At 44.6% G+C, this 19,209-nt stretch overlaps 1 protein-coding gene across 8 annotated transcripts in view; it reads right to left on the reverse strand.

Annotated features, from left to right (window-relative positions):
• Window positions 1-19,209, reverse strand: part of LOC119180745 (latrophilin Cirl) — a 490,851-nt gene that overhangs the window by 121,496 nt on the left and 350,146 nt on the right. For all 8 annotated transcript variants that reach the window (XM_075882931.1, XM_075882933.1, XM_037431878.2 and 5 more), the window contains one exon: window positions 6,888-6,994. In XM_075882931.1, the coding sequence (XP_075739046.1) occupies window positions 6,888-6,994 (107 nt within the window). The remainder of the gene's footprint in view (window positions 1-6,887; window positions 6,995-19,209) is intronic.

Here is a 19,209-nt window from a genome sequence, read left to right on the forward strand (position 1 = left end):
TGCAAAAGGAATGTCACACGCTTGCATGCAACCATATTTTACTGCTATTCAACCCGAAGTCGCTAGATATATAAAACTCGGGCCTCATTGAAGAAGGAGCTCAGCAGCTATAATGGTTGGCTCTTGTCTTTCTTTTTCAATTTGACATAAAACAACGAACCAAAAGAGGCTCTTGTCGTTCCATAAAGACTACTTCATTTTATTCATTGTAATATATGCTTCTTTTAGCATTATAGAATGTGCCATATTTACGCCATGCACGTAAACCAAGTAGCGATGAATCTAAGTTGAATGAAAAAAAGATCGGCGTAGCATCGCTAAGATGCGCAGTTGCGATTTCTCTCAGCTTTCGTCATTTATCAGCAGAAGAGCACATTCGCACACTGAGGCTTCAACGCGCGTCTGGCGCATGCATCGCGCGGGCATCAATTGCAGAGTCACGCGGCACATTCAAGTGAATGGTGACGATGATGAATGTGTGCAAGAAAAGAGCAGTCATGCAGAGTACATGCACGAGAGTTGGAAACGATCAAGTACCACATCAGGCGCATGCACATTGTGCCATTAATCGGAATGAGTTCCCCCCTACAGCAAACTCTGCCATTCGTACAGTGTATTATGACGCAACGAAACACATTACTCAAACAGCGAACTACGCCATTTGAGCCCTTTACTTCAGCTTTCGGCGTGGTAGAGCAAATGGCACGAACGACCGTCTAGCTGATTTCTCCCCAAAAAGACGGCCCGTTGGGCCAGTTGGTTCGGACTCATCGTGAACTTGGTTAGCACTAGAAAACACAGACACAACAAGGAAGGAACAACACGGCGATGCGTTGTTATTTTTCCTTTCGTGTTGCGCTGTTAGCCAAGATAAACCCTCTTCAAGTCATGGAGTGTTCGTTATTCGCCCTGCAACGCTAATGGCTATTTGCATCTTTCTGAGCAAATAATAATATTAATATTAATAATAATAATAATAATATAAGTGGTTTGACGTCCCAAACGTTCTTAGGGAGATTCAAACTGTGAAGGTTATCGTGATGCACAAAGGGACCGAGAAGTTTGACCAGTTATATTGTAGACCAATTGCCATTTTAGCGGCTGCTTGAGAAGCCATGGTTCTGAAATAAGAATCTGAGAACCCCTGGAGCAAAAACAACAATAAAAAATTGAGGAACCCTTACGATTTTAAGAGTCGAACGCTATAGCGATATATTCTGTTCCTAATGCGTACTTCAAACCCTTAGTTTATGAAATCTTTTCCAACTTGCTATGCACCCAACTCGTGACCTTAACGGTCCAGCAGCGTGTGTGGTTCTTGCAGTGGGTGACTCGCTTTAAACGACGAAGCCATTATTATAATCCCAAGTTCTCTCGCCCGATGGAAATGCACATTTGTAACATGCATTATGAAGGAAGGAGATATTTCACGTGGTACTGGAAAGCATGTACACAGGACACGTGTGTTTGTAAAGCATCAAAGTTACTCCCACTGCATTTCCAAACATAGGAAGTTATTTTCACTGTATTCACAAGCAGAGTCATGGCTGTGTCGCAGAATAACCGCAAAACCACACATGCGACCCGGGTTCGATCCACATTCAGACCGAGATTATTTTATCATTTCTTTTATTCGAATCTTTCTCAATTTTTCAGTCACACAAAAATATTTTTAACTCATAGCCAACAATACCGACGCCAGGATTTCTGCGAAACGAGCTCTTTAACGCTGCCGCATTAACACGCTTTTCGGAGAGGCACCCTATGTCCTATGGCAGCTGCCTCATCTGAATTTTCAGTGCTTCGCCGCATAACGACAGTGCAATGCGGCAGAGCTCACTTATGTTTCCCCTTTTTCAAGATACGGCTGTAAAGCTTTATGTTGCGGATGCCTGCGATATATGCAACGCCAGCATGTTGTTTCTATGCTTGTATGCCTGAAGAGCCAACATAGCGAGAAAGGGGGAAAATGCGGCTGCATGCCGCACAACTTAATCTAAAGCTGTTGAGATCGAATTGGTGATGCACTTCAATCATTCGTTTGCAGGGAGAGAAATAGTAAAAGGCGCCTATTTCGCGCTGACTGCTGTATTAATTTATGACACCCCCTTTTTTGTTTCTTATTAGTGGAACAATGTTTCTATTCCGTAACTTGTAGTTAGCTTATGTTCGCATTTATGTATTTTTAGTGCATTGTTGTACAACTAGGTATATTATGTTTACTGCTTTTTCTCTATACTGCTGTGCCTCCCCCCCCCCCCCCCCCCATTTTTTTGTTACCTTGATCTCGTTTGAGACTGGCAGTATTTCTAAATAAAGAAGAAAAAATTTGTTGACCTGCAAGTAGTCCCTCGTCACTTCCACTCGTCAGCAGGGGATGCCCCAAGCATCCATGCCTGGGAAGGCCTGTTATATACTCAAGAATAACCGATTTCTCAAACAAGCACCCTGTATCATTTAACCATCACTTATCTTTTTATACGCCTGTGAAGAAACGCCTCTAGCACTCAAAGTTTGCAATGACTCCTTGAAAGGTCTTGATTTATTCAGTCCTAACTTAGCAGTCAGTAAAATAAAGTACAATTGTGTACGGAGGATTTCCAAATAATATTGATTAGCAAATCATTGAAAACAATATTGCTCTGTACGGTGCCCATTACGTGAAATCAGGCGCACCGCAAGACAGCATTTTAGGCGCTTTGTCAATTTTGGTCGCTACGGACGTTGTACAGCTACAAGACTAGGTGGCTCGCAGCTTTCACAGCGCTTTCACGGGACCGAAGTTAACTTCGCTCGCTCAATCAAGCCTCAGAAACGCACCCACAACCTGCCATAGAAAACTTGTCTAAAGTTTAACAGTAGCCAAACTAGGGCACCACAGTTCAACGTAAAGGGAAGAATTGCAAAACCTATCAAGCTGTAGTTTGGAAACAACAATTGTGAACCATTCGAGCATCAAATCCGTCGCAGCGATCTTCTCGTAGTAACTTATGTGGGATGCAGAAATTAGAAAATTATGATCGCAAATGAAGAGAGTTAAAGGTGTGCAATGTCATAAAACATATCTCTTACCGATAAGAACCAAGCTATCTATCTGCAGCGTTCTGAGAGCCAGTGACTATCGTCACGCTGTCTGGTGGCACAAGTAAAAACCCTAATATACTATTCTTCCTCAGAAACATTCGCCAACATAAAAACGTAAGTGGCTAGCATACCCAGGCGTTCGCGCGCAGAGAATATTGTTCCGAATTCTTCATTATTAAATATATATATATATATATATATATATATATATATATATATATATATATATATATATATATATAATGTAAGGAATCAAGCGCGGCACTTGGGATCTGGCACAAGCTCGGTTACCGCGACGAAGGAAGTCGTTTGTGTGTGTGTTTTCACATTTCTGTTCGCTCGTCTCAGCTGAGCTACCTTCTCGCCGCACTGTCATGCTGACAAATGATTTTCATTTCTGAAACATGCAGCCCACGTTTTGCTCTCTCTTCATTGGTCTCCGTGTTTTCGGCAAAACAGATTCATTGGACGCAAGCTTTATTTTTTTCCTGTTAGTTTTCTCCTTGTTTTTTTTTCCCTCCTCTCATGTTTATGTTCCCGTTCCCTAACACCACAGTGTAAGGGTAACACACCGAACAAACGACGATAAGCTGGGGCGCTGTTGTGCGCATGTTCTTTGCGCTTCATGAGCTGCTCAATTTAATGTCACCATACTCAAAACTGGGGACTCGAAAAAAAATAAAAAAGGCGAGATCGCAACTCTCTCGAATAAAAAAAAATAAAATTGTGTCTGAGTCGCTGTGCAAAGTAGTCTGTAGGTCGGCAGGCTTATTTCTATGCTAAATACTCGAATGGCGCAATGAACTCGAACGTTCAAAAAGGCCAACCAAACCGACCTTATAGCCCTCGAGCCGCTGATGAATGGAAAACCATTTACATGCGTTCTAAACATGGTCTCTAAATGATCGGCTACTTACTACCACTTATTGTAAAGAGTTTCCTACAATAAATAATCTGTGCTCTTTCTCCTTGAAAACATTTTCTGCATGTTTTACAATGGAAATCCGTACATTCTTTTGATATTGTGTCAAGACTATAGTGACCCCATGCTGCTGTTGTCATGTTTTCCAACTGGTGCGAAAGTCTTCGTCTAGCTTTTAACCCGTACCACACGGGCATAGAAAATGGCATTCGGTAGCGAAGGCATTCAGCTAATTCCCGAATGACTTTTTTTTCGGCGGCGCTGCTACACGTCCAAAGCGAATGACATTTGACTTGATGATGTCGATCGCAGCACCTTAGTGGTGAGCATTGGGTGAGTAGCAATAAAAAATAAACAAGCGTTCACAAGCTTCATACACATCAGATAATAAATAAGTGTATAAATAAGCATATTACGCTGCCGTTAGATTTCGTTCGTTACTATGTTTCACGATGTTGCAACCGGCCATGCAGCAACTTAAGCCAATGCTAGTACGATTCACAGCGTAAAAATGAAATGGCGCCTGTCGCATTTATTTTACAGCGTCTACCAGCTGAAGATAAGTTGTTAAGCACTTGTTTAAGTGATTAGTGTAAATAAATTAGGTGAAAGATTTTCTTCCAGTCGAATCAAATGTCGTTTTGTGCAATTACTTAATCAGCTGTGGCGTCGAGAGTACGCATTTCTCCGTCGAATGAGTTCTGGCGATGGCACTATAGGTGACGAATGGAATTTGGACGAGTGCCATTTCGTTCATTCGTGTGGCTACGCGCGAATGACATTAAATCTGAAGGCATTAGGAGGTAAATGCCATTTTCTCTGCCCGCGTGGCACGGGTATCAGCGGCTCCTTGCTCCCGACCTAAAGCATCACTGCTTTGACTTTTTTAATAACCTCTGTGGTGCCCAAATAAACTGAATTGAATCGAGATTAACTTTGCAGCAGACATAAAGAAAGCGTGGTTGATAGATAAAAGAAATAAGACGGCACAGAAGACGTGAACTACGGGCAATGACAAAAGATCTGCCAAGCAAAAACAGCCTGGTAAGGAGTAATAGATGTCCAAGGCAGCGACATATGTAGTGAAACATTGCTGGAGTCTCTTACGCAGAAGTGACAAAGAGGAGCCGCAAATGCTGCATCCGTAAGTGAAAACACCTGCGGCTGAAATTTGAATTTTGTTAGGGCGGCACCTGGAAACGAAGAATTTACATTTCTACGAATCGCAGTGTTGCGTCTGAGCGAGAATTTTAACGGACACGCTGTGAAACAGCAAGAAGCCGCCGTTGACAAAGGCTCCGAGCAGCGATGTAATGTATGCAAAAACAAAATGAAAACACTACCCGACTTGCTTGTTAATGTAAGCACAAAGTGCCTTGTATGAAGGCGCGCAATGCTGTGAATCGCATTAATGCTACCGCTGTCTGCATTCTGCATATTGAGCAAGACTCTAGACAGTCTCCTGAGCAAGCAGTACTTCCAAAAGGTGCAGTATTGGTTGGTTTAACTGAACAGTTGAAACTATATATATATATATATATAAGGGAAAGAAGTGTATACCTAAGTGCTCGTTTTTCCGTGTTTTAACACGATGTTAATGAGATCTAACAGACAGTAATGCCAAGGAATGTACAGGGGAAGTTATTAGAATCAATGGAATGTAAATAAGAAGAAAGAAAAGTGGATGAAAAAATAACCAGCCGTGAGCAGGAATCGAACCTACGACCTTCAAATAACGCGTTCGATGCTCTCTCTCTCTCTCTCTCTATACACACACACACACACACACACACACATATATATATATATATATATATATATATATATATATATATATATATATATATATATATATATATATATATATATAACACGCGCCATGTAACGCTTTCGCAGTCAGCGAAAATCGCCCCGCCGTTAAGCTTAACTCCGACGGCGTCGCACTTGACCGCGTTCGAGTGTGTTTTTTGGGGGTTCAGAGCGCGCTACCTTGACGCGCCCGACCATCACCTACACAACGTGAGATAGCCGCCAAGGTGACCAACGTGCAAGTGACAAGTACACACCCAAGCCGCTCCTCAAGAGCGGTACACGGGGCTCTGAACTAAACGCGTAACTTTACAGAACTTATTATTACATTATACTGTAAGAACTCCTTTTTTAAGCATGTAACACGAGTAGGATAGTCGTACTTCCCAGTATTTTCCTAAAGAGGAGAGTCGAAAGGGGTAATGACTTCTTAAAATGAAGACCGTATTCAGTTACGTAGTGTTTCTTATAGGTGTTCTAATTTTCTAGGCGTTTATTCTTTTTAATATTGTTGTACCTTTTTCAACTATATCCAAAACGACTGTCATTGTGGTTACATTACAATATTGACTATATAAACTTATCAACAGGAAGTACCCGTCAATGAATCGTAACCTGATACACATGAAACGTAAGATGAAGCGATCTCGAAAATGTGGCGACAAGAACGGACTATCAAGTCTAGTAAAAACTTTTCAGGATAAAGAGCGAGCCGCAAAAGACCACTTCTTGCAGCGGGGATAAGCCTGCATAAGTCTTCGTATCTGTTCATATTTTGCACACACAAACACACAAACACCCACCGGTATACCCTGCCTCTCCGGTCGATACAATCAACTAAAGCAGGGTTTCTGTTCGGGCTAGCATGCGTTGCATAATAAACTTGCTTACACAGCGCAAGAAGAAACCAAGGGACTCTTTTTATCAGTCCTTCAACATTTCGATCAGACTAACAGTGAATGAAGCATGCGTCTACGCGAGGAATGCGGTGCAGACAGGAGAAGAGTGCAAGCATGCAGCTAGTAGTAAAGGCGCAGAGCTCGCAAGTAGAATAATGCTGCCGCCATAGTACCTGCGATGCACTGGTAGTGCGCTTCGAGGTACTTGTAGGTACCGGGGCAGGGGTCACCAAACACGTCGGTGGAAGCCGGAAGGCTGCACTTCCTCCTCATCCCGCAGCTTCCAGGACGAACGACAGGGGGAATAGAAAACGGGAAGAAAAACAACTTTCAAGCAAACGCACACAACTTGTTTCACAATAAGCACTGCCACGAACATGGCGTTATTGCTGCCACTAAGCCTCGTATGGAGGACAACTCCCCCTGATTACCGTACACACAAACACGCCATCAGTACAACACTACTAACAAGCCAATAAAAGAATCATTAACCTAACAATTAAAACACGGCTATACTCTAGTATCGGTGTCTTAAAGTGTTCTGAAGTTTATGTTGCATTTTCACATTTTTCATTTTTCATTTGCTGTACAAATCTGTGCATCCCATAATATGTTTTAACGCATTTGAAGTTCTTGGCATTTCGAACTGCATCTTTGCTCTTCTTTTTCATTCTTCACATTATTAAACGTTTTTTTCTGAATACTAGTGTGTCCCGGAAGCAAGTGTCCGCTGCCTCGTTCTGGAAACAACCATTGAGTGAAATTACAGCAGGTGGATGTAGCGAAGTACTCAAGGTGAACAGAACTTGTTAAAATATTGTTATCGAGGTCTACTATACCTATAGTTTGAGGTGAAAGAGCTGCAAAGCAGAAATTTCCTTAAAAAATAAAGTAATCTACAACCCAAAGTGCGCCTACATAATGGTTATCCCACCCAAATAAGAAAGTCGACGTCAAACTCGGGTAGAGACCACGTGCTTACATAAGTGACGACGTATGGCATGTGTCCACGAAATTCAACGATTTCCGTTACGACAGAGAACTAATAGCACTCAGCGTGCTAATTTACGAAAATGGTTTACGCCATAGAAGTTTTCAAGAGGAAGTCTAGGCCAATACCGATCTTGGGCTCATCAATCCAACTAGCTCATGGCGAAGAGTGAACTATAAAGGTTTACGAACTGGGTCTCTGTTATACCGCACTCGTGCAAAAGCAGCTGGTGAAAACAAAACAAGGCAGAAGTGCAAACGCTAAGCGCTCGTGTACCAAATGATAAGTGTTCCTGAAGCAAAATTGAAATCAGCGAGCCAAGCATTCAGTAATTTCGTCACAGCTTGAATGCATGCACAGCGAAAGCTGCTTGGTTGAACACTCGTTAATTCAGAAAATCGCATAGTTCGGACATGTTCTCTGATTCCGGACAGCATGATAGTCGTATGACTGCATCAAATTCTCATTATTTGGGTCATATTTGGCCGCCACCTGGTTAATTTGAACGGTCTTCTAAGCGAGCCGAGCGCGAACCGCCGCAAATGTGCGACGCAAAGGAGCGAGAACAGCGTTCACGAAAAGGCCGCGCATGGCCGTGGTCACCATCCACAAGCGCGTTTTTTGTGCGAATAAGGTTTAGAGGACGTTTCAGACGAAAATACGGTTGTCTTTAGCTGCGTTCACTTTGTGAAAAGACGAAAACCGCGGCTTTTACTGGGCTCTCAAGCGCAATATTTCGAATTTACGAAATTTACGAATTCGTCACGAAAATGAAGTGTTGTAAAAGACATTAGCATGGTGTTTTCTTTATACCTACAACAATACAGCATTTTGTTACATTGGCATTGTTTCACCTGGCCCGTGAAATGCAAATTAACGAGCTCCTACTGTATATACATATATATGTATATCGTCAGAGAGAATACCTCTGACCATTCCAGCCCGACTTCATGCACACGCTCCCATCTTGATTTTTTATTTCACTTGTGTCAGCGGTGGATTCACGTTGCAAAGCAATAATGTCACACAGCCACTTTCATGGTGATCAGTGTAGATCTGCATTAAAATTCTTGATCGCGAAACGCTCAACAAATGCAAAAGTACCTTCATGAGAAAATGTAAGTCTCCTCCACTTGGTCCCTTCACAAACAGAACCTTCAGTCGCGACCAAACCAACATTATCAATGGTAGTACTTTCATATCTTATGAAGGAATCTCACGATAGCATAGTTGCTGTATTTCGGCAGTGTGTGAATTCATCAGGAGTTTATTACACGAAGAGGGTGCTGCAATAGGCAAAACTCATATAGGTATGACAAAACAGGCTACGAGCTTAGACTGTGATATTTCGCTGAAAAGTACAGCAGAGACCCTTTCATTTGGACGCTCATCATGCAAGACCATGAAGGGCAGCACTATGAATCTGGCAATTATTCCCTCCACCGGCTTCATAGTTGTACTGTGCCGTAACAAATTGTGTTTGCTGTCTGGCGACGCTCACACGTGTTGAACGCACACCTATCGCTGTATGTGTTCCACCATTGGCAGTTCGCCACCTCCGGAGAGTCGGGGCAGGATAGGCAACTTCCTACTGACGGTTTCCAAAAACAGCATTCCTAACACCTGCGCGCGAGAGTCACTTACGGCAGTAACTGGTAGACTGTCCAAATCTACACTGATAATGTTCCGACGTGAGACCAACAGGAGATTTTGGCATCCGGTTGTTACTGCAGCAATTTACTGTATCAACACTGGTTGAAGTATTCACTGAGCACATTTTTACCGCAAGACGTTTTCTGTTAACGCGAAAATGAAGTTTTTCCTCTCTCTCTCTCTCTCTTTGCGAACGCGAGTCCAGATTTATACTGGCCGCTGCTGAACCTTGGAAGGTACGCGCGAACTCGACTACGACTACGACAAGCAAAAAAAGCGCCTCGGCAACACATCATCAGCTGGCTGTTGCCATGCATAACTTTTCTCGCCGCACTCGCACACACACACACACGCATATATATATATATATATATATATATATATATATATATATATATATATATATATATATATATATATATATATATATATATATATATATATATATAACGAAAAGAAGCGTATACCTAAGGGCTCGTTCTTCCGTGTTCTGACACATTATTAATGAGATCTAACAGACAATAATGCCAAGGAATGTATAGGGGAAGTTATTAAAACCAATGTCATGTAAATAAAAAGAAAGAAACGTATCTGAGCTATTACGGCGGCTGAGCTGAGCTATGACGCTATTATTACTGAGCTATTACGGCGGCTATCCCCCCCCCCCCGGCCTTTCTTGGGTTTATATGTGAATTTAAACGTGAGAGTGTCCGTCACCGCCATCTGTAGCCCCAGCGACGAGTGTGGAACACCCTTTTATGAGCCTGTGTGGCGTCACGTAGCACGTGAACTTATTACGAGCGGGCAGCTGACCAATCGTCCCTTGTATACAACCTAACGGCACCAAGCCTGCCAGTACGAGACCCTTCGTAATGAATAAGGGAAAGAATAAGGAATATATATATATATATATATATATATATATATATATATATATATATATATATATATATATATATATATATATATATATATATATATATATATATATATATATATATATATATATATATATATATAGCCTACGCGATTTATCCAGCACGGTTAGAGAGCGGACGGCTGGATAAAGAAGGAGCACTGCCCGCAATTGTACCTAGCCCAATCCCGCCACAAGTGGTCTCCTCGTGTAGACAAAGCGCCGCGCGCAAATCTAACCCGGATCTGGGCGCGAAATCCTCCCCCCTCCCCCCAACCCGTTGAAAGCGGCTTTCTCCCGACACTTGCGGAACCCCAGGGTGAGCCTTACGTGGCGGAGTGTCAGAGCTCTCCTTTCACTCGCCTACACGGCGTGTCAACCGAAAAGCCCGACAACGCGCCACCACTGACGGATTCCGAGACAGCCACTCGCCTCGCGTAAAAGCTACCCCCGTTATCGGCAAATTAAGCTAGTCGGCACAAGTGGCAGCCAAACGAGCCGGAATGCGCCCGAGCCCGCTCGGATTCCCCGTGATTGCGCTGCTGTGCAGTTCCTATGCAGATTTTACTTTTTTAACATAAAATGTTTTATTGTTTTTTTGTACAAGAAAACAATATTATAAATTTTGAAATTGAAAAAAGTTTCTGGAATGCCGCATGCGCGTACAGAGCGCTCACGGATTGAAAATATGCTGTTTACAGGTCCAAGTAACGCAGCAATTTGCTTTGTGTCGTCCTTTCTTCAAGTCAGAATAGCGTATTTTGACCTAAACACGTGTAATAGAGCCAACTTTATCCTTAGAAATCCGATTGGTCCCGTCATAACGCGGTTGTCTCGAGCAACTGCGCATATACCAGTTGTAATACTTTGAAAAGTCTTTGATATCACGTTTTAATCCACGAGTACTTTGAACTGACTGCGAAAGTGGATAGACAGTTTTCTCGCTTTGAAAGGTAGTCTGGCAACAGTGGTGGCCAGCCTCTTGAAGGAGAACAACAAAGGTAATCGCGGTGCTTGCCTTTGGTGTCAGCCATTCGTCTTTACTAATATATATACCACAGGCGTCACCCACAGATTTGTCGAAGGATGGATGACGTCATTACGCAGCGCTTCCTGAACTTGACGCTTAATCGCCTCTTTTTTTTTGGGGGGGGGGGGGGGGGGACACGCTGTATGGATTTTGGCAAAGAAGTCGCGCCGACTCCTCCGTAACAATACGGTGTTTTGTAACGGAAGTACATTGGACCTGCGATGCTGTGGAGGTACCACCTGAGAATTCAACCACAAGCTCTAGCAGCCGCTCCTTTTGTGCCTCTTGAAAGTGAGCAATAACGCAAATGCGGCTGTTAGCACGAGTTGTTGCATCCGGTGAAGCCACTTCCGCTGTGCAAATGTTGGAGGAATTGGCGATATTGCTGCGAAATGGCGACAGCACTGCCTTGATGGACGTGATGAAATTCGTAACTCATGCTGGTCAGAAGAACTTGCGAGCGTCTCTTCTGTAGCCGAACAAGGCCTCGTGCAACTCCAGTGGAAATCGCACTGCCACTGATGATGTATATATATATATATACTTGTCATCTATTCAAGTGCACAAGGCGGTGCTTAAAGCAAGAACCGCGATGTAAGTGACACGACGGTCACAAAATTAACCCATCCTTGGTATACTCTCCCCACTACAGCCTACGCTGTCCCTTCGTCTCCTGAAGATTGCCCCTCAGAGGATTGCTCATCCCACGATTGCGGGACGCTCGACGCTTTTTACGGTCAGCCGGATGGGCCTTCTTTAAACTGCGCCGCCTACACTTTGCTTGGCAAAGGCTGTATATATTGCCGGCTAGTACCGAGCAGGCATCAAAACGGTGCAGCGCCACGCTTGTCTTAGAAGTGAATACACGCGTCCTATTGGCAATGGAAATCACCAAGTGCGAAAATAAATGTATGCGTTGCCTTTCGGTATCATTCTCTAAAAGCACGCACTGTACATAATCATACATTGCTAGCAATTTATATCCGAAACACGTCATATTTTAAGGTAAACCCCATGGTGTGCGCAAATAAAAACAATAACGCCTTGTCTTCGTTGCGCCTGTGCCAGTCCGGTCTGTCTGTGTCCTTATTTCTTTATTGGCGCTCACCAGATTGCTTTAAAGTACGAACCAAATCGCACTTGTTAGTGTGTGTGTGTGTGTGTGTGTGTGTGTGTGTGTGTGTGTGTGTGTGTGTGTGTGTGTGTGTGTGTGTGTGTGTGTGTGTGTGTGTGTGTGTGTGTGTGTGTGTGTGTGTGTGTGTGTGTGTGTGTGTGTGTGTGTGTGTGTGTGTGTGTGTGTGTGTGTGTGTGTGTGTGTGTGTGTGTGTGTGTGTGTGTGTGTGTGTGTGTGTGTGTGTGTGTGTGTGTGTGTGTGTGTGTGTGTGTGTGTGTGTGTGTGTGTGTGTGTGTGTGTGTGTGTGTGTGTGTGTGTGTGTGTGTGTGTGTGTGTGTGTGTGTGTGTGTGTGTGTGTGTGTGTGTGTGTGTGTGTGTGTGTGTGTGTGTGTGTGTGTGTGTGTGTGTGTGTGTGTGTGTGTGTGTGTGTGTGTTTCGGGGGTGGGGGCGTGTAGTTTTGATCATGTTCACTGCTGCCAGTGCGCACGTGCGTGTTATCTTGAATGAGGAAGGTCTTTCTATGCACTAAATCACCAGTGGCAGAGCAGCGATCGTGTTTTCAATATTTTATGAGCGCATTCGTTTGCGCGCTCCTTCAGTGATCCCCACAATCACCCAGAGAAAGCCGCACAGCACAATTGCAGCTGTGCATGCTTCTATAGATAGTTTCGCCAGAGCCTGCCGATCTCTAGCAGCATTGTGTGTTCATCGGAAAACCACCCCTGAAAACTTCCGGTTTAGCTTGTTCATGCGTGGTTCCAATGTCTGTTGTTGGCCGTGGCAGCTTGTGTTCCGATGCTTTATGCAGATACAATTGTTCCGGTGAAGCGATGGCAACTCGAGAACAGCTGTGTCAAGTCAGGATGAAGTCTGCCTGAATTAATTTTGTGTGCTAATCAACACGTTGTTTTCTGAGAGATGACGATAGAAAGAGGGCCTGCATTGCAGCGAACACGCGAAAAAAAAAACTGAATTTTCGCTAAGAGCGCGTAGGTCTGTTCTGCCCATTTCATCAAAGACAATGTAAAGCTCAGCGCAGACTAATGGCACACAGGCGATACTCAGACGTTAGACTAGTCGAAGGCCCCCGGTCACCGGGAACACACCGGTCGCTGTTCTCTTCCACCAGTGGCAAACAAGTGTACTGAGGCCTGAAATAGGTAGCGAAACGTGAAAGCTAACACTAAAAAGTCATTGCAAAGCTGTTCATTTTATAGTTTGAGCGATAACAATGATGTGTACTGTTCCACTTGACCCGGGACACAACGTAGCCGTGCTTAACCTGAATCGCCGCACAACATGTGCGTCGTGGTGTCCACGTTTCGTTGTCATTGCATTCAATTTTTTTTAACTGATGCCGTCCAGTGGGCTTTCATCTGTGCGAGCAAACATGACTCATCGCCTGTCTTTCTATCGCTAATGAACATTGCCGCATTCAAGCTAATTTATATTTTGTGTACGAACCTAGACTGTATATTTAGGTAGGTTCGACTTGAAAGTTTGATGCATGAGTAGCTTACTCGCGAGTAAACCATGATAGCTCGTGTGATCCTGTAGCCGCAGTTGACTTATCACGTCAGTACATTTTATAATTTCTCAGTCACCTTAACACGTCCGATTACGAGTGATTCTGATCGCCGCTTATCGTTTTAAAAAGTGCGGTGTGACACAGACGTAGAAAGAAGCGTTTTATGCTGAGGTTGCGTGCTCAAGCGAAAACAGAATTATGTTCGGGGTTCAACAGGAGGAAGGTTTAAAGTTCTAGTCAAAAAGCTGAATTGAACAAATTCACTATGAATCGAGCAACTCTTCTCCTGCATGGCGACGGTGTGGCTGCGCTTTGAAGACGCGGACAGGAAAAAGACAGGCGTGCACTGTCAATTCCCGGGCTGCGCCTTCAAAGTGCATCCACATCGTCGGCATGCATGCAGAACCAAATTGCTCAATTAAGTTCGCTGATAAACGTCTCCTACAATTTATGCATTTTCTGTTTGAATAGGGGCAACCACTCTCAGAGCAGGCCACACGGAGCAGGGGGCCGCGCCCATCGGAACGCCACGACGCATATTTTGCAAGGCGCCTGTCGGCCACGCGAGCTGTGCGCTATTCGAGCCCCTTCATGTAGCCGCGAGACGTTGCACCAAACACATCCCAAAAAATGCGCGAGAAATATAAGAGAAGCAAATTCAAACACACCACGAAAACACCACTGGGACCTTGAAAAAGCATTGCCGGAAGTGCCGCACCGGAAGTCTGCTGGGGTAGGCCTTTCGATGAGAGCCACTTTGTTTACAAACACCGAAACCGTCTATACAAGGGTACGCGCCCGTTTGTTATTGGTGCGGATATAATCGTGGTAGTAAAAACACATACAGCAAAATCTGCCCCCTTGTCTGTTATCTGGCGCTCTTGTTCGTGCATTCTTTCATGACCCTGTTCAATTCACTGAATCGCCGATACAAAACCAATAAACACAATCCCGTACTGCAATTGGGCGTTCTACAAGAAGATGAAAGGTGTTTGTATCGCGAGGAATATGAACTGTCGCGGGGCATGTCTCGTGTTGCATACGAAATCCTCGTCAAAACGAGCGCACAGCCACATCACGCATTTATGTACATACCGTGCATAATAAGACACGCACTACATTTGGAAATTTCTGAGAAATAAGGCGAATGCACGGGCGAAAAGTGTATTTCACTTCCCATATAAGCGTAGCAAATGTTCCCTTTGCGCACAGTGGACGTATGGGAACCTTTATTTTTCGTCGATGAGAAAGGTCGATTTCTAAGCTGCTATTTCTACGTCTACATTTGCGCATACCTCATTCACAGGCATGTTTTATGGGTGAGTGCGTTCGATCAGCAGCGATACATCACTACTCTGTTACGAAATCAGTTCGAAGGCCCATGCCAAAACAAAACAGAATGGCGTTACGTTTCGCCTTGGTGTGCGTGCGACCTGCTTTTGTGCCTCCATACCTTTACTAGCGGAGACCATATACGGCGCCGAATTGTCGAGTAGACTGCCGATACGGTGCACCACCTTTGTAGGACGTGATAAGGCGCCCAGTGATTCAGGATTTATCGGATTTTACTGCTAAGCATAAGAAACGACTGGCGGAATTTCCCGCATGTGTGCCCGACATGCTCTCACAGAAAAATGTGCTGCTGATCCCGTACACAAGCGGGCAAAAGGCTTTCCACTCACCTATAGCGTGTCGCACTCATGGAGACTTGCTATTCTAAGGCAGTACAGGGCGAAGTTCAGTCATCATTTGTTTCCAGTAGCCACGAGAGAATGTGCGTACCGGGCGCTCCGCGGAACTTGTAACCGACGGCCGCGTACGGCTGCGCGAACTCTTGGCCGAAACGATTGCTGCCCTGTCAAAGACGCTAATCCGGGAACTCTCGTCGGCGCTGTAGCTCGGTGAAACATCGCCAGCAGCTTATCGGCGCGCTTTAATCGCGTACAGTCGCCAACACCGCGCCCAAGCCAGCCGCCCGGCGTTGCGTGGTAGTTTGTAACTGACCCAGGTTAGGGAACGAGGTTCAGGAGGGCTTATTGCAGGGCCGAAAGGAATTAGAAGGCCGCCGTTAAGTTTAATGAAGGCGCACTCGCCGAAGCGCTCAACGAGCTAACGAGGGTGACAACGGGCGGAGGTGGCTCGATATGGAGGGTCACCGATGGGCGCCACAAAACGCTCGACGGTTGGCCGCGAGCTCGGACGGAGACGAGGAGGGAGTAAGAATTCGGGTCATCACACGCGTGGAACAATAGTGCCTTGCCAAGCCTTTCACTGACGTAAGCCCCTCACTGCGTCCCATCAACGACCACGGTGTTCACGCATCTGTTTCCGTAGCACCAACTTTTTTTTTGCTTTTTTGTCAAGTTGTCTAAACCAACCCTTTCGACCTCCACAGGCCGTGCATGGTGATGGCTGCAACTGTCCGGCCGAATGGCTTGTACATTGTAGGAGTGCTAACACGATTTTTGAGGCACCCTATAAGGGACATCTTTACTTTTCGTGGTGTGCACTATCAACGCTATCCACACGCTTAGGAACCAGGAAACACGCATACGATGTTTTACTTCGAAGTTTTCGGCAACCACCATCTGCCAGCCAACCTCACCACAAAAACTGTTCACGGGGTTCGCCAAGTCAGCATACGGCCCAAATATAGAGCACAAATCACTAGCAGAGTCGCTGAACGACAATTTCCTCATTGTGGTTCACGTGAACCATGTGTGACTGACAGCAAAGTGACACCTATTGCCAGTATGTCGTGAGTTGCAGTCTTCCTCTGTCGTCGGACTCATGTTGACACGTCGCTGCTAAACCACCCCATACACACCGAATTCTAAATCACTGCTTTAAGAGGCAGCGGTACGCAATCCTAAGCACTATGACACCCTCTTTAGGGATTTCTACGTCCGTGATATATATATATATATATATATATATATATATATATATATATATATTGGTTGTCGGGGCAAATAGCCCTGAATCCAAGCATTCCTCTTTCATAAGGCTCGACCACCACGGATTCCTATAGAGTATGGGAAGCGCCATGCACAAACAAAAGGAATGTTCGCACTGCTGCGCCTCGTCGGATAACCATTCATGGTTGAATATCATTGTGCCTATTTCCTGAACCACAGTCGCCTAACATGAATGCTTATACCAACAAGCTATTCGCTCTGTCGTTCTATGTCTTCTCATTCGCGATTTAAACGAATGCGGTGCTTAGAAAGCTCCAATAAGCTGCATGGACTGAAGAACGACGTGAAATGCGTGGTTAGTAAGGCTGGCACGAAAAGACGTTAATGTTGGGCTGCCAGGAAATCGGCCCAACTGGAGGAGAGGCAAGGACGGACAGCAGTGGTGAACCAACCTATGAGGCAGTGGTACTGCTTTTCAGGGCACTTATAGGTGCCAGGGCAGTTGTCACCGAAGGTCAGGCTGTCCCCTAGAACGCGACAGCTATTGTTGAGATGACATCTGTAAATTGATTGATATGTGGGGTTCAACGTCCCGAAACCACGCTATGATTATGAGAGACGCCGTAGTGGAGGGCTCCGGAAATGTCGACCACCTGGGGTTTTTTAACGTGAACCCAAATCTAGAGACACAGGCTCACAGCATTTCCACCTCCATAAAAAATGCAGCCGCCGCAGCCGGGATTCGATTCCACGACCTGCGGGTCAGCAGACGAGTACCTTAGCCACTAGACAACCGCGGCGAGGCTGACATCGGTGGGATAAAGGGCACACCTTTATTTGAATACTCGGAGTGCTCGCTGCCCATTGTGTCAACTGTTTATGCGCCATTGTTACACTCTAAAAAACGCGCCATTGGGCTCTCCTTTCGCACACGTGAAAGCCACACGCGTATAGCATTCCCTTCAGAAAACGAATCAAATGGAAATTCAAGGGCTAGCTTTTTCTTTGTTAGACACAACCTCAATACTACCAAGGGAAGTATGGAAAATACTATTAGAAGCAATTGTAGTGCACATGTCAACAAGTTAAAGTAGACGAAAAGGTAAGTTGCCGTGGGGCAGGCACCAACCTTCCAATACCACGTCCAACGCTACATATAGAGACACATGGACTCTCTTTTTGGAAAGTCATGCTTTCTTCCACAAGAAGCGTTCGCCTCTCGAAAGAGAGTGTTCAACGAGTGACTCGCTCAAGTAAAAAAGAGAGTCAAATTGCACTTCTTCCCACAGCACTCGTTTCATACAAAGAACCTAATCTCTTGTGGAATGTGCACCGTGACGACAGGTCATGATTGTTGCCGGAACAACTTGCATAAAGCAATTTCTTTTCGGGACACGGTCTTCGTCAGAGGGAAGAGAAAAAAGAAGGTGTGAGCAATGATAAACTATAGACGAAGATACACACTAAGTTTAAATTCTCGAATGTCCGAGGGCAATGTGTGCGAACCATGAATTTTGATAGATTCGAGCGATATGAAGCTCTGTTAGTGACAAAGAATGGGAGCCACCAGTTCGGGGCTTCATAAAGTGTTCATCAGGGAAGTTGGACTAGCGTGAAAACTTAAAAGAATTGCTTTTCGAGTGGTATTGTTTCTCAGAAGAATTGAACCGTTAATCTTCATTATCGGACTCACGCAGGTATGAACAGCAGCAAACGAATGACATAAATGAGTAATTTCACACAGCGCTAATTACAGATAACATGAAATTATACTTTTGTAACCGCGCTTCCGGCTAGTCCACTCACTCACTTTCGTAAGGGAGGGGAGGGGGGGTGCATGTTGGAGACACAAAAAACGCTACATTGTCCATGGACATTCATAAAACCACAATAAATTGACCGAATTCTGACCACCCAAAAAAAGAAATGTTTCAGAACATCTCGCTTAGTCTCTCTCTCGCTCTTGAAATGTGGGAAATTCGCACCAACAAATTCCAACTGCAAGTTCACCAGAACTGAAAGTGACAAGCTTTATAATGCACAACGCCCATTTTGAAGTTTGAAGTTTTTTCACTACGAAGTTTACACGTTAACTTTTTTTTGGGGGGGGAAGTCACAACAGAGGTACGTGTGGTTTGGAATGCGGGGGAAAAGGTGCAACACATTCAGAAGTTTTGTCCGAATGCATGACAGTTGTGCTGAAGGGGGAAACCAATTTTGCACGTATTAGTAAATTACAACTTCACAATACAAAATACATTACCACGAGTAGACGCTTGGTAAGCGAAGAAAACAAACTAGAAGAAATTGCGGGCTGCGACGCCAACTCAAAATTTCATCTCAAG

The sequence above is a fragment of the Rhipicephalus microplus genome, unplaced genomic scaffold (genome assembly GCF_043290135.1).
Source record: "Rhipicephalus microplus isolate Deutch F79 unplaced genomic scaffold, USDA_Rmic scaffold_14, whole genome shotgun sequence".
Lineage (NCBI taxonomy): Eukaryota > Metazoa > Arthropoda > Arachnida > Ixodida > Ixodidae > Rhipicephalus > Rhipicephalus microplus.